Source organism: Molossus molossus, unplaced genomic scaffold (genome assembly GCF_014108415.1).
Source record: "Molossus molossus isolate mMolMol1 unplaced genomic scaffold, mMolMol1.p scaffold_m16_p_1, whole genome shotgun sequence".
NCBI lineage: Eukaryota > Metazoa > Chordata > Mammalia > Chiroptera > Molossidae > Molossus > Molossus molossus.
This window is the reverse complement of record NW_023425344.1, coordinates 231,862,138-231,875,015: the sequence shown is the minus strand read 5'-3', so window position 1 is coordinate 231,875,015 and position 12,878 is coordinate 231,862,138. Positions and strand designations below refer to the sequence as shown.

Here is a 12,878-nt window from a genome sequence, read left to right as displayed (position 1 = left end):
GTGGACCTCCACAATGAGTAGCCAAGAGCAGACCCCCCGGTTTAGATGATTCAAAATAAGATCCAGCATGTGATCAGCAGTTCTGGTGGAAATTCCATCCTAGAAATGTTACAACCTAATTGGAAGAGCATCTCTACAGCTTCTAGCAACTCGCAGATTTCCAACCTGTGTGCAATCAGGACCTTCTCAGAGGACCCTTTTTAAGTGGTTAAGCTCAGCGTTGGGAATTGCTGATGGCTGATCTCATCCACTGAAATTAAAGTATTAATAGAGGGACAAACAGAAACCATACTGCATTCTCTTCCCTGGCTTATTTGTACTATCAGCATGTAAGTCTTTAAGAAGGGTAAACACATCCAGTGTTTTATTTTGTATTATTATTTTCTTAAGAATCGTGCAATGCCAGAGAGAAAATGTCACCAGAGTCCTACCAGGTAACAAGTAAATTGGAGTCAGTTTCCTTCTCCCCAAACTATTCTCTGAGAGGGGAAAAGAAAATACCTGCATGAGGGTAAGGAGGAGACAAGATATTTCTTGTCTGGCAGCGAAAGTCTAATTATTCTGACAAATCTTCAGTTCCTTCCCCAGTTAGGAGGCTTGGCAGAAAAGAAGCAAGCCCTGGAGCCGCACATTATGTGAGGCTGTTAATCAATATTAGTTGAGCGCTGATCCTAAAAATAAACTCGCCCTGGAGGCTCTGTTGTCTAATGATAAGAGTAAGGGATTGAAAACGGTGTGGACTCCTCCTCTCGTTTCTATGAAGCTGGAGGCCTCAGGGAAATGATGGAGGTGCCCAGAGGGGATACTTCTCTGGGTAAGTAGCACTGTTCCTGATACAACCTGATCAATATCCTGCTAGAGCATGGCATTTGGGATAAGGTAGATTCATCTTCTATCCCAATCCAAGACAGTCTGATTATTCAAAGAACCTTGAGAAAACTCGGTGTTCTTGCCAAAGGCTCAAAATGCCGTTGATAGCAACTTGCTGCAAAATGGGAGTGTCTTTTATTTTGTTGGATCATATGGAATTGCTGATATTTGACCACACTGTTCTCCAAAAATGGCGGTTTCACATGCTTCGCCTAGTATGCAATAACATTCCAGCATGTCAATTCCCACTCCAGAAAATGAAAGAATCTCCCATAGAAATCTCTTCTAATTGATGAATTCTGTGCTCTGGTTCAATTTGGGAGCCTTAGAGAAAATCTTGGGTAATTGTGGGTATGTGTAGATGTAGACAAAATTGTGCTTATCCAAGCACCCAGGAAGGCTACATTTTATGAGGTTCTGTGAGTTCTGGAAGAGTCTCTTGGGTTGATGTGGTTTCCAAATATATCTAGCATTTAGTGAAAATTTGGGTCATATGTATCCCTCATAATAAATCTATGGGAAAGGTACTGTTGTGGCCATTTTACAGACAATGAAACAAAGGCTTAGAGAGGCCAAGCAGCCTACCCAGAGAGACACAGCTAAATAACTGGAAGAACATAGCTAGCTAAGTCCAATGTAGAAATTCTGACATACTGGCGCTGTGCCTGGAACATGCAGTGTGAATGATCAACTTTTTAATCACAAGTTTTACTTTGTTTTGTTCTGCAGTCATCAGTATTTAGGCTGAAGTGCGCTTCTTACTATCCCTAGCCCTGAAATGAAAGCAGACCAGAAGAGGACTTTCTATATAGGTGGTGTGACAAAGCCTGACAGATGTTGGTTTCCTTCTGGAATTGTTAATGTAGTTCACATTCGACCACCAACATTGTGAGTTTGAAATAAGAATAAAATCTCACAGAGAGCTCAAGTCTTTCCTTTCTACTATTTATTAGGATAGTTCCAATCTAGGCTGGGCATTGTGATTTTCTGGTAATTTTCTGGTGCCAGGCAGCAGTGGCCAATGTCAAAGTGACTTTCCCAATGCCTAGCACACCAAAAACGGGTCATGATCAGTATCCTGCTAAAAGCTTATAAATGATTCCAAGTAGTGATTGGCACAGAATACACTGAGTTCTTTCTTTACTGATAACAACTCAGTCTGGAGACCTTAAGTAAGAGAATACACATTATTCTTGGAATTGTTTTCCTTTTGGCTCTTTTGGCTCTCACAAGAACATTCTGGTCTTGGTGGCTGAAAGTTATCACTAAAAGACTCCTGTTTCTCACTTTTGCCTTCTATACAGAGAGGACAAAAGAATTTGAGTATAGACTGAGTTAAACTTTTCTGTTTTAGAAGCTGACCTATCAGTGCCATGAGAGTAACCCACTGACTTTGGGGTCAGATGTAATATAATGGAAATGTCTGCACACCTGTTGGGCATCCCTGGTAGTACGACCCACAGGGAACCCAATCCAGTTCTCTCTTTTTGGTCCTCTCCCATTTGGTGTTTGTGTAGGGGGGTGGGGAGGTTGGGCCAAGACTCTGAGCATCTGATCTCTTAGTGTTCACAGATCCCCTCTATGTGCTCTCTGTTCTAGCTGGACTTGGCTATCTCACTAGGAATTAGCATCTCTGACTTTGACAATTTAGCTTCTGACATTCAACCAACCTGGGATTTGTTGCTCTCACCATGTGTCCAGCTGTACTCATCTACATGGCTCAGTTTTATACCTACCTCAACCATGAGGTCCAGCTAAGCCATCTCATACACCTTCCCTCACAACCAAAACATCACCATTTGTAAGTCCCTGCCTCATACTGCAGATCATGTCAAACTCTCTTGCCTTCTATAGATTATAAGCTTGTGATGATAAGGATCCTGAAATCCTCTTTCTTATAACCCTGAAAATATGTGTGGATAGACATATTTCATAGCAGAACACAATCTCCAAGACCCATAGAAATTCAGGTTGGTTTAAAAATGGAAGAGAAAGTTAAAGATGGGGAGGTGGGTATAAGAGACTTGAGATCTTAGAGTCTTTTTTATTTACCTATACTAATTTCAGCCTCCAAATTCTACTCTGACCCTCCTTCAAATCCCTATCTCTCCATATCTCCACTCTGAACTACAGACATGGCAATCATTAGAGACAGCCCTATTTTCTGAGGTAGATGCTTGCTTGAGAGGGTATTGATTTACATACCAAATATTGGGGATAGAATATTACAATAAGGTTAAAACACAGCTTATTGTCATGATGTGCTTGTTTTATGTATTTTACTTACAATATCAGTTATCCTCACAGCCATCACATGCTATAAGCACTAGTGGTACCTTTCTCCAGAGCCCACCCCACCAGTTTTACAATGTGGTAGACTTAGACTGTTTGCAAACTCTTGCTCCTCTTCCTATTGGACAGTGAGGCTTATGTCTCCTTCTCTGAAACTGAGAAATGTCTGTGACTTCTTGGAGCAATAGAAATGGTAGACATGACACTGTGCCAGTTTCTTAAGAAATTGGCCATCTCTACTTCCTGTCTCTTAGAAAACTCTCTGGGAGCCCTGAGCCTCCATGAAAAAAAGTTCTACTACTCTGACCACAGGGAGAGTCATGGAGACTCCCTGGAGAGACAAATGGACCCAGCTGAATCCAGTGTTTCCAGTTCACCCACCAAGGCACAGAGCATATGAGTGATGTCAGACCCTCCAGACCAGAGAAGACACTGAGAAACCCCAGTGTACTCCATGTGGACCAGAAGAATTGCCATGCTGAGCCCTGCCCAAATTCCTAACCCACGAATTATGAGATCTAATGATGTAGTTGTCATATAAAGCTGCTAAATTTAATGGGAAAGTTGGTTTCACAACAATAGTTAACTAGAGCATATATGACTTGTCCAGGGCCACTTAGCTAACTAGGAAAAAAAAAAAACCCCAAAAAACTAGGCTTTAAACCTAGGCAAGTCTGACTCCAAGCACATCTATGCAATCACTGCTGTAGCCCTACCACTGGAAATAAATAAAATTGCTCAAAGCACACTGATAATTCTGGAGGGAAAGCATTCTGTAAGCCCTGCCCCTTCTATTTGTTAGATGATTATAACAAAGTCTATCTTGTTTTCTGATTTATTCAATAAATACTTACTAAGCACCTTCTAAGCACCAAACCTTTGCTTGAGAATTATCAGCCAGCCACCTGCTTTCTCAATATTATTATTATTATTATTATTATTAGTTATTCAGGAAACACCTAGAGATATCCTTCTTCTTCTTTTTAAATTTTTGTTTTTCTTTATTGATTTTAGAGAGAGAAGACAGGAGAGGAAGAGAGAGATAGAAACATCAATAAAAGAGAACATTGATTGGCCGCCTCCTGCATGCCTCCCACTGGGGATCAGGCCCACAACCTGGGCATGTGCCCTGACCAAGAATCGAACCAGCGACCTTATGGTGCATGGATCTATGCTCAACCACTGAGCCACAATGGCCAGGAAAGACATCCTTCTTCTTAATACAGGATGAGGACCTGATGCTTGGGCACCATAGCTGTTAGTAATTCAACAGAGTTCATGAAATTCACAGTAAGCTGTAATAAAGGAGATGCTCAGAAAGATCAAAGATCATAGTACTCCCAGGAGGTTGCCGCACTCACCGGAGGGCCATATCAACTCAAAAACATTCTGTTCACATTCACACAGTGAAGAGAGTCCCTGAAAGCACTTTGCAGCTTTCTTTAGATCGGAAATCAACACTAAGCAAGGCCTATGAGAAACAAACTGCTCAAATAATGTTTTCTTAGCATGTGCTTTAAGAAGGAACCAGTGGGCTTTTGAACAACTGGGTTTTTATACTTTTGAATTCACATCCTTATTCTGTTTCTCCTGGAACAGCTTCATTTTAGGACGATCCTGCTCTGTCAATGTTATCAAAGCAAAGGAGGACAGAACAGACTATTTTTTTCGGAAAAGTGAATGATGGGCCTGATGAAATCCAGTCTTCCCAAATTTTTTTTTCTCCTTTCTAAAGTATTCCCTAGAGATCAAAGCTTTATGAGTCCACTTTATCCAAGAAAATTAGCTGGATTACACAGAGCATATTAGAGCTTCTGAAACTGACCTTCTTTGCTCAGAGTCCTCGGAGTCTGGGAATTGTCCTAAACCATGGATATAATCCAAGGGTTGTTGAGTTCCTAGTCCTAATATAGGCCTGATGTGGTTCCTAGAATGTACTTGCGATCAAAATAGCCTTGTGTACAAGGTAGGCTATTGTGTTTTGTTTTTTTGAATATGTTTTATTGATTTTTTTTTCTTATCGAGAGAGAGGAAGGGAGAGGGAGAGAGAAATAGAAACATTGATGAGAGAGAAACATCAATGGACCACCATCTGCATGCCCCCTACTGGGGGGTTGAGCCCACAACCTGGGCATGTGCCCTGACTGGGAATAGAACTGGTGACCTCTTAGTTCAAGGGTCAATACTTAACCAGTGAGCCACACCAACTGGGGAGACTATTGAGCTTTTACAGAGCTCAGGACAAAGTTGTGTGTATGTGTTCGTTTTTGTTTTTTTCAATCCTCACCCAAGGATGTGTTTAGAGGAGGAAGAGAAAAACAGAGAGAGAAACATCAATGTGAAAGAGAAACATCGACTAGTTGCCTCCCATAGGCACCATGACTGGGGATCAAACCTGCAACCTAGGCATGTGCCCCGACCAGGAATCGAACCTGCCACTTTTTGGTGTATGGGTTGACACTTCCAACCAACTGATATACCTGTCCAAGGCCAGGACAGAGTTCTTATGGTTCATTGGCATGAACAAAAATGTCCAAAACCATTGTCATAAAGTTATCTCATTTAGCTAGTCTTTACAAACAACAGGGTGCTATTTTATACCTCATCTCAGCCTAATCCAATTCTGCTCGTCTGTTGGCTTTCCTCCAAGAGTATGCATTTACACACCCTTATAAACAAAGAGCGGCAACAGATTTATAACTCATTTTTATAGCCTTGGTGGAAGCAAAAGGAAAAACATGTAGATGTAATACAATTATTGCTGGACTCCAAGGAAAAGAAACGCACCCCAGACAGGAGGCTGCCACAGAGCATCCTCCAGCTGTCCACATCCACTGAAAGGAGAACATGTTCTATGCTGTTTCAGGTCATCGCCACTGGCAAGACTTCTGTACTTTGTCCCCTACACTTGTCCAGAAGCTCTGGCTCTCTCTGTGTGTGGACTCACCCAATCTGTTCCCATGTATGTATTTGCTGCAAGAAAGAAAGCCAAAAACTGATAATTACCATGGCTTAGTCCCTGAATCCTGGGTAACACTGAATCCTCCTGGGGTCAGTGAAAATTGGGCCTTGAAAAAGACTACAGGACCAGCCATTGCTATGAAGAAAAAGCCATTTTCTCCTCTGCTTCCCACAGAGTTAGTGGAATGCATTTTGACAGAAACAAAACAAGTCTGCCAAGACCTGTGCAGACAGAACTACACTTTCACCAACAATAAACAGATCTGCTCTTCAGCTAGAGAGAGTCATAATAGAAATATATATTGCCTTTTATCTTCTTTCAGTGAGTAGAGTGAAGTGTCAGGAGTTATTGCTTTAATATCAGAGGGAAAGCTATTTCTCGGAGCATGTGTGTAGGTATGCATGAAATGGCACATGGGACTCAGCCTGCTCTGCTAACCAGGTTCTTGCAGACTTTCCGAAACACATAAGATTGGCCCGATACTATCATCATTGCATAAGGCTTCACAGCCTGTCTGTGGAGTCACGGAAGAGCTGACTAGATATTTTTGCTCAAAGGAAAGGAAAAAGGAAGACAACACGTTTGCCCTTACCTAACTCTCGTTAACTTAATTCAGAAGAATTAGAACATGTAGTGGGTTTATTGCCTGTCGACTTAAATCAGTTTGTAATACTCACTGAAGTCAACAGAAGGGTGATGTCAAAGACTCAGCTGAGTTCCTGGACAATGTCTTAAAAGTAAGAAACAGAAAGGAAAGTGCTGGTTTCTGGTGAATTTTCTATAAACACTAACTAGGCTAGGGGTAATTTCCCCACAAGCAGTTGGAATGTCTTATTTGATGCCAGAGCATTTAAGGCTAATAACTAGATTAACCTTCTACCCTCTACTAACTAGATTTATGAAATGTCAAGGGAGTCAGCAAAGCATTAAGTTTTAGCTTGAGTATAATTACTTTTTAGTGAAAAAACAAAAACATTACCACAAAATAAGAACTTCCTACACAGTTAAACTCAGACCTTCACATTTTCTAACATTGGTGTGCATAATCAAATATAAAGGAAACAAAATGGACAACAAATAAAGTATAATTTGTCAGCAGTGAAAATCAAACACAAAGACTGCATTTCATGAGGACTAGTTGAACCTCTAGCTTCAATTGGCCTTAATTTAATGCTACCCATTGGCTTCAAAAATGAACAATTCATGTCCCAGAAAAACCATCAGAAAAATGTGAACAGAATTTCACTAAGTCATAGTCTTTCCTATGACAACACATTTTCCTTTCCCCCTTTTCTCTTCTTACAATTGAAGAGAATGGTAATAAAATAAGAGGAGGGAGTATTTCATATGGAAAGTGCTGTCCATTGCTCATTTTGAATAATAGCTTTACTCTTTCAATAATCAATATGATAGGAGTAATAGCCCATGAGTGCACACAAAACTTTGCAACTTCTTTAGCAATGACTTTGTCTTTCTCTGCTCCTGGATCTTATTACTATGAGTATCTGTATGCATCCTTCTGTAAACATAGTAATTCACACCTTCTCACTACATAGCGACACTGACCATAATAGCAATGTCTCAAGACAGAAAAGCAAAAACAATTAATAGTTGGAAAAAAACTTACCTGAATGCTGGCTGTTGAGCGATTCTTGCGGGTTGTGGTAGTGGCCATGGTAGTGGTGGTTTCCATGACAGTTGTAGACATTTCTGGTGGCATGGCGGTCGTCTGTGTTGTTCCCAAGATTGATGGGACTTCTCCCACCAGCCGGACACTTCCATTGATTTTAATATTGGGGTTGTTCTCAGCCGCCATGTTCAGTACTTTCAAACCATCATAATAAAGCCCAGAGAGCTGGCCTTGGAAGAGGCGTCCTTTGTCCTTTCCGCCAATGGCTATTTGCGCCTGGGTGTTGAAGATGGTTAACTGCCGGCCTAGTGGGTTAGGTGGAGGAAACATCATTATTCCCATACATTTTCTCTATTTGCCTTGCCTGGTCTGAATGAAGCAGGCATAAAACAGGCTTCCTTGAGTAATTGAAGGGGAGAAAATTAGGTAATAAAAATTCAATGCAGATATTGGCAAGTAACATTTCACCATGTTTATCTCTTCCACTGTCTAGCTGATATCCTAGATAATCTGAATAATCGAGTGTCTATTTCTTTATTGTGAGGAAGGAGAACCTTGGTTCAATAATGAGTAGTGTTGCAGTCTTCTCGGTTAAGTTGTTGTGGGCAAAAGAAAGAAACCCCTCAAATGGGTGGTGATAATAATAAATCATAAATGTCTCTTGCACTGATCTGTTACCTACAAAGTAACATAAGAACAATTAAAAAGAATTATGTATGGCAAACAAAACTTTGTGAGGCACTCAGAACACTGAATTAAAAAACTGGGTCTGATAATTACATTAAATTAACTGAAATTAAATTAAATTCCAATTAAGAGATTTGGATTCATTGCATACTTATAAAAATGAAGATTTAGTCACCAAACACTGCATTTCCTAGGACTCATAATAGTATATAATATCCTATCTATACTTGCTGTTTAATTAACACTAAGACAAATAAATTCTTGTCTCTATTAAAGTTGAAGTAAGAAGATTATGGTCACACAATCATCTCTCTCTAAAATGTAGAAAATAAGTAGGCACTGAAATGTTCCTAGAGTGGGGAGAAGGGAAGGAGAAGGTGTTATTCCAAATCAATGTATTTTTAAAAGGGGGATGGGCATTAATAAAAAGAAGTAAACACAAAGCCTTACTATTAAGTCCTTAAAATGCTGTTGAGATACGTTAATGGACTGAAGAATATCAGTAGCTCAACTTACTTGGAGTTCCTATTTGGGGAACCATTTATACATCTGTGAATAAAAACTCTCAGAATAAAATCATGGAAGAATAGAGTTTAGAATAGTATAACTCAACTCATCTTCCTCCCAGCTACTTCTGGATCTTTCCCAGAAGAAACCAAAAAATCATTTGAAGCCTTCTGTGCTATTATTTCTCTAGATTATTTCCTTCTGCTTTTATAGAGAGAGAAAGGGGGAAATTTACTAATAGAATTAAATACATCCTTTCTGAATCTTTCTCTACTTTAGTCAGTGATCAAACAATGCTTCACTTATTCCTAATCTAATCCTCTGAAATATTTTAGCAGTAAATGACTGCAAACAATATTCTTTTATTCTTGCCCGCTTAATACAAGGAACATATTTTTATAAGATTGAGGGTTTTGCTCCACAATCTCTAATATGAATAGAAACAAACTGTGATGTTTGAGCTCTTCTACTAACTAATATTCCATGGTCTTCAAGTCTACACTATGACTAGCTACCTTGAATTTCTGGAGTAGAGAACAGAATACCTTCTCAGCATATCATAATGGACAAAATGGAAGAGGTAGAGAAAGGAAAATATGTCTACTCAGAGGGAACTCTTCACACAAGAATTGCCCATTCATCGGGCAACTCCTACGGGCATATTAGTCAAGTATGATTTATAAGTAATATGCCTTGGGAAGCTTTGAACACTGTAGTATGAGGGACTGGCCAGAGAATTTAGTTGTAGTGAAAAGCATCTATGTTCTATAAAAATATCTGGAACATGGAAATGAAATCTGTTGGCCTTAATGAAAACAGAATTGCCCAGATCCTAAGGGTGAATCAAGAGAGATCTAATAGATTTCCATTATTTCTCCGCCAAGTCCTTCAGTGCCCTGTGCGTATGCATCACTGCTTGTCCTCTGGTCTCTCATTTCTCACACAGCACACGGCAGGAAGTTCAAAGCACAACACCAGAGCTCGTATCTTTACTGTTTATTTATTTATTTTCTGATAACAGCTTTTTTCTGAGGGCCCTAAGCTTACTAGAAAAGAAATGTCATGATGGAAGGGGAGAATAAATATGCCCTCAACCTAATACATTTGGGGCAGTTTAAGTTAATAAATAAGAACAAGTTGCATAATAGGAGATGTCTCAGACTAAAATTCAATATTTTAAATCAAATACCAAGTTATAGCTTCTGTTTATATTCATGCAACTGTTGGCCAACCATAATGTTTATTTACTCTGTGTGTGTGTGTGTGTGTGTGTGTGTGTGTGTATTCCAGTACTGATGATCAGTTAATGGCTATAACTGATTATGGTTAGAACACGGTATTATTTCTAATATTCACATCTATAGTGGTCCCTATCTGTTTTTCTGGTGACATTATTTGGCCAATGCTTAAAAATAAAACAGAGAGTCAGAGAAAATTCAAATGCCAAGCTGAATTACACTGGCTAACAATAATGGATCCCTTTTATTTTAGTTGCCATAGTTCACTCCGTAATGTGGCCTTTGTTTGGTCGAGACTGGCCCAAGCATGGAGAAAGGAAAAGCATTTCCTGGGCCGGGAGATTAAGCCACTGCTGCACTTCAGGCTATTGCTGCCTTCCCAGGAAGGTCTGACGGACCGGTTCTTGAGAATAAGACACCGGTTGGGTGAGACGGGGAGAGGGTGTCTGCGTTCCAGTGTTCTATCATGCCACAGGAAATAGTTGAACTTTTGTTTGTGTCTCTGTGTCATGGTCTATCTCTAGCTAGATTTGTTTTGTATTCTATTTCAAACCCCTTTCGTAACCCTCTATACCTTGGATTAGGTGGTTTAGTAAGGCTGGCCGTCACCAAAGTAATGGTGGGATAATCTAAGTCTCCTGCCATCTCTTCCTCTGATCAATTTATCTCTCTCAGCTAAGCAGGAGTCAGTGAATAAGTAAGAAACAACCATCACTACCTCTCCTTCTGAAGGGTATGAGGACTGATGCCACAGATTTATCATATGCCCAAGATTTCTTAAAACCAATGCCAGTCTCATTATTGTCACTGATTATGACTCATCATGTTTTTTCTGTGTGTGTGGTCATGATATCTATACCCTAATCTGAGAATTGTTCTATCACCCATCATAAAGAAATTGGCTACAACATCAGTCCAGGTTACTTTTTGTTTGGTTTTGGGTGCCTATCCTCTTGGAAGTCATTCACTGTTACCTCAATTGGACATCCAAGTTCACAGGCTACTTAAGTGGAATCTTTGCATGTCTCCAGTCAGTGCTGCACAAAGACTGATTGATTAAACCTCAGAACACCCTTGTGGATAGGCAGCATTATTTATCCTCTCCTCTGATGGGAAATCTGAGATATAAAGAGGTTAAGTGGATTGTCTAAGGTCAGGAAGCCAGTCAATAGCAAACAGAGCCAGAGACAGACTGGGGAGTGAGATGTCCCAGACCTCTTCCCCAATGACAGCGATCACTCTGAACAGGCACTCCACGTACTTCCTAATACACCTGCCTAGTCATACTTCTGTCTTTACCCTTTTTTACTCATACGCTTTACAAAGTGTTTTAGTACATGTTTCCTATTTCTTTTGAAGGAAATGTTAGCTAGACAGAGGAAGGGGTAAATCAATAGAGTGAATAGATGTTACTTACCCAAATTACCAAAAAAGTAATTTCAGTTAAAATAATGTAGAGGACAAAATAATCCTTCCAGTTTGCAAATAATTATTTTCAATAGTATGTGCTTATTTATAAACATGTACATATTTGATTAAAAAACTAGAATGTCTCCCTCCACCCCACTTAAACACCCCTCCCTGTCCCAACCATTCAATTTGTTCTATGTTAGAAAGCACCCTTATGTATGAAAATAAACTGATAACAATGCTATTGTAAGAAAAACTAAAAGCCTACTAATAAGTTTATAATGGTTTATACAAATGAATACGCCTGGCATGCTATTAAACTTAGACTTCAAAAGGCAATGAAGGAAAATAAAATATTATTAACACAAAATTGAAAGAAACAAAAAAGTTCTCTCAGGCACATGAGACTCAGACATGCATCTAATTTTCATTTTGTTTTTTAAAAGTGAGGCAATCATCATATTTAAATGTTAAAGGGACTTTATAGGCTGGTGATTACTAGACAAAATTATTTGCTTTTTAGAGTTATTCTTAATTTATTTTTAATTAGACCACATACATTAAAACAGGGCAAACAGTTAAGACTCAGTGAGGATTTTCCATGTTTAAAGGTGTGAATATTTTCACCCTTTAAAACTGCAGTAGTTCTTTGATTTTTAAGTTGTATACTAATATACCCAATTACTTCTTATATATCACTCGATCAAATCTTCCTCTATTTAAAAAACTCACTGAAGGCCTTGAGACCAGAGGAGCTTATTCTGGCTAGGAAAGAACAGACTTAAGTAGCTTCTTTCCTTTATTGAAAGACAATAGTTTACATCTCAACAAATAGAAGCCACACAGAAAACTCTAACGTCAGGTGTAACCACTGCCCACTTTTATTAGCCAAGTGGTTGTTTTCTTTGGTAAATCAGAAACAGATGTTTTGCCTCTTATGATCGTCTCCTTTTCCAACTCGTTGTCCTAACCATTCGCAGTTTTGTTGCACAAATATCAAACCCACGAGGGTATCACACAACCAAAGTGTAAAACAGGTTTGTATTTGTGTTGCGTTCCAGTCAGCGACTAAGACATAATGAACCTCTTACGGTATCATTTTGCCTCTGTATGTTTTGCATCTAAAGGCAAAATTCAACTTTATTTTTCTTTTCTTTGTTCATACACTAATGTTCAAAGAGACACTGCTCCCCTAATCACATTTGTTTTTAAGCAGTTTAAGTTACAATCCTCTGCCTTTGATTTTTGGTGGTGGTTAGCCAAAACAGCCTCGCGATAGAAG

General features: G+C 39.4%; 1 protein-coding gene across 7 annotated transcripts in view; it reads right to left on the bottom strand.

The window, feature by feature from the left end:
* NRXN3 (neurexin 3) overlaps positions 1–12,878 on the bottom strand; it is a 1,496,329-nt gene that overhangs the window by 146,318 nt on the left and 1,337,133 nt on the right. For all 7 annotated transcript variants that reach the window (XM_036267618.1, XM_036267616.1, XM_036267617.1 and 4 more), the window contains one exon: positions 7,752–8,059. In XM_036267618.1, coding sequence (XP_036123511.1) covers positions 7,752–8,059 — 308 coding nt within the window. The remainder of the gene's footprint in view (positions 1–7,751; positions 8,060–12,878) is intronic.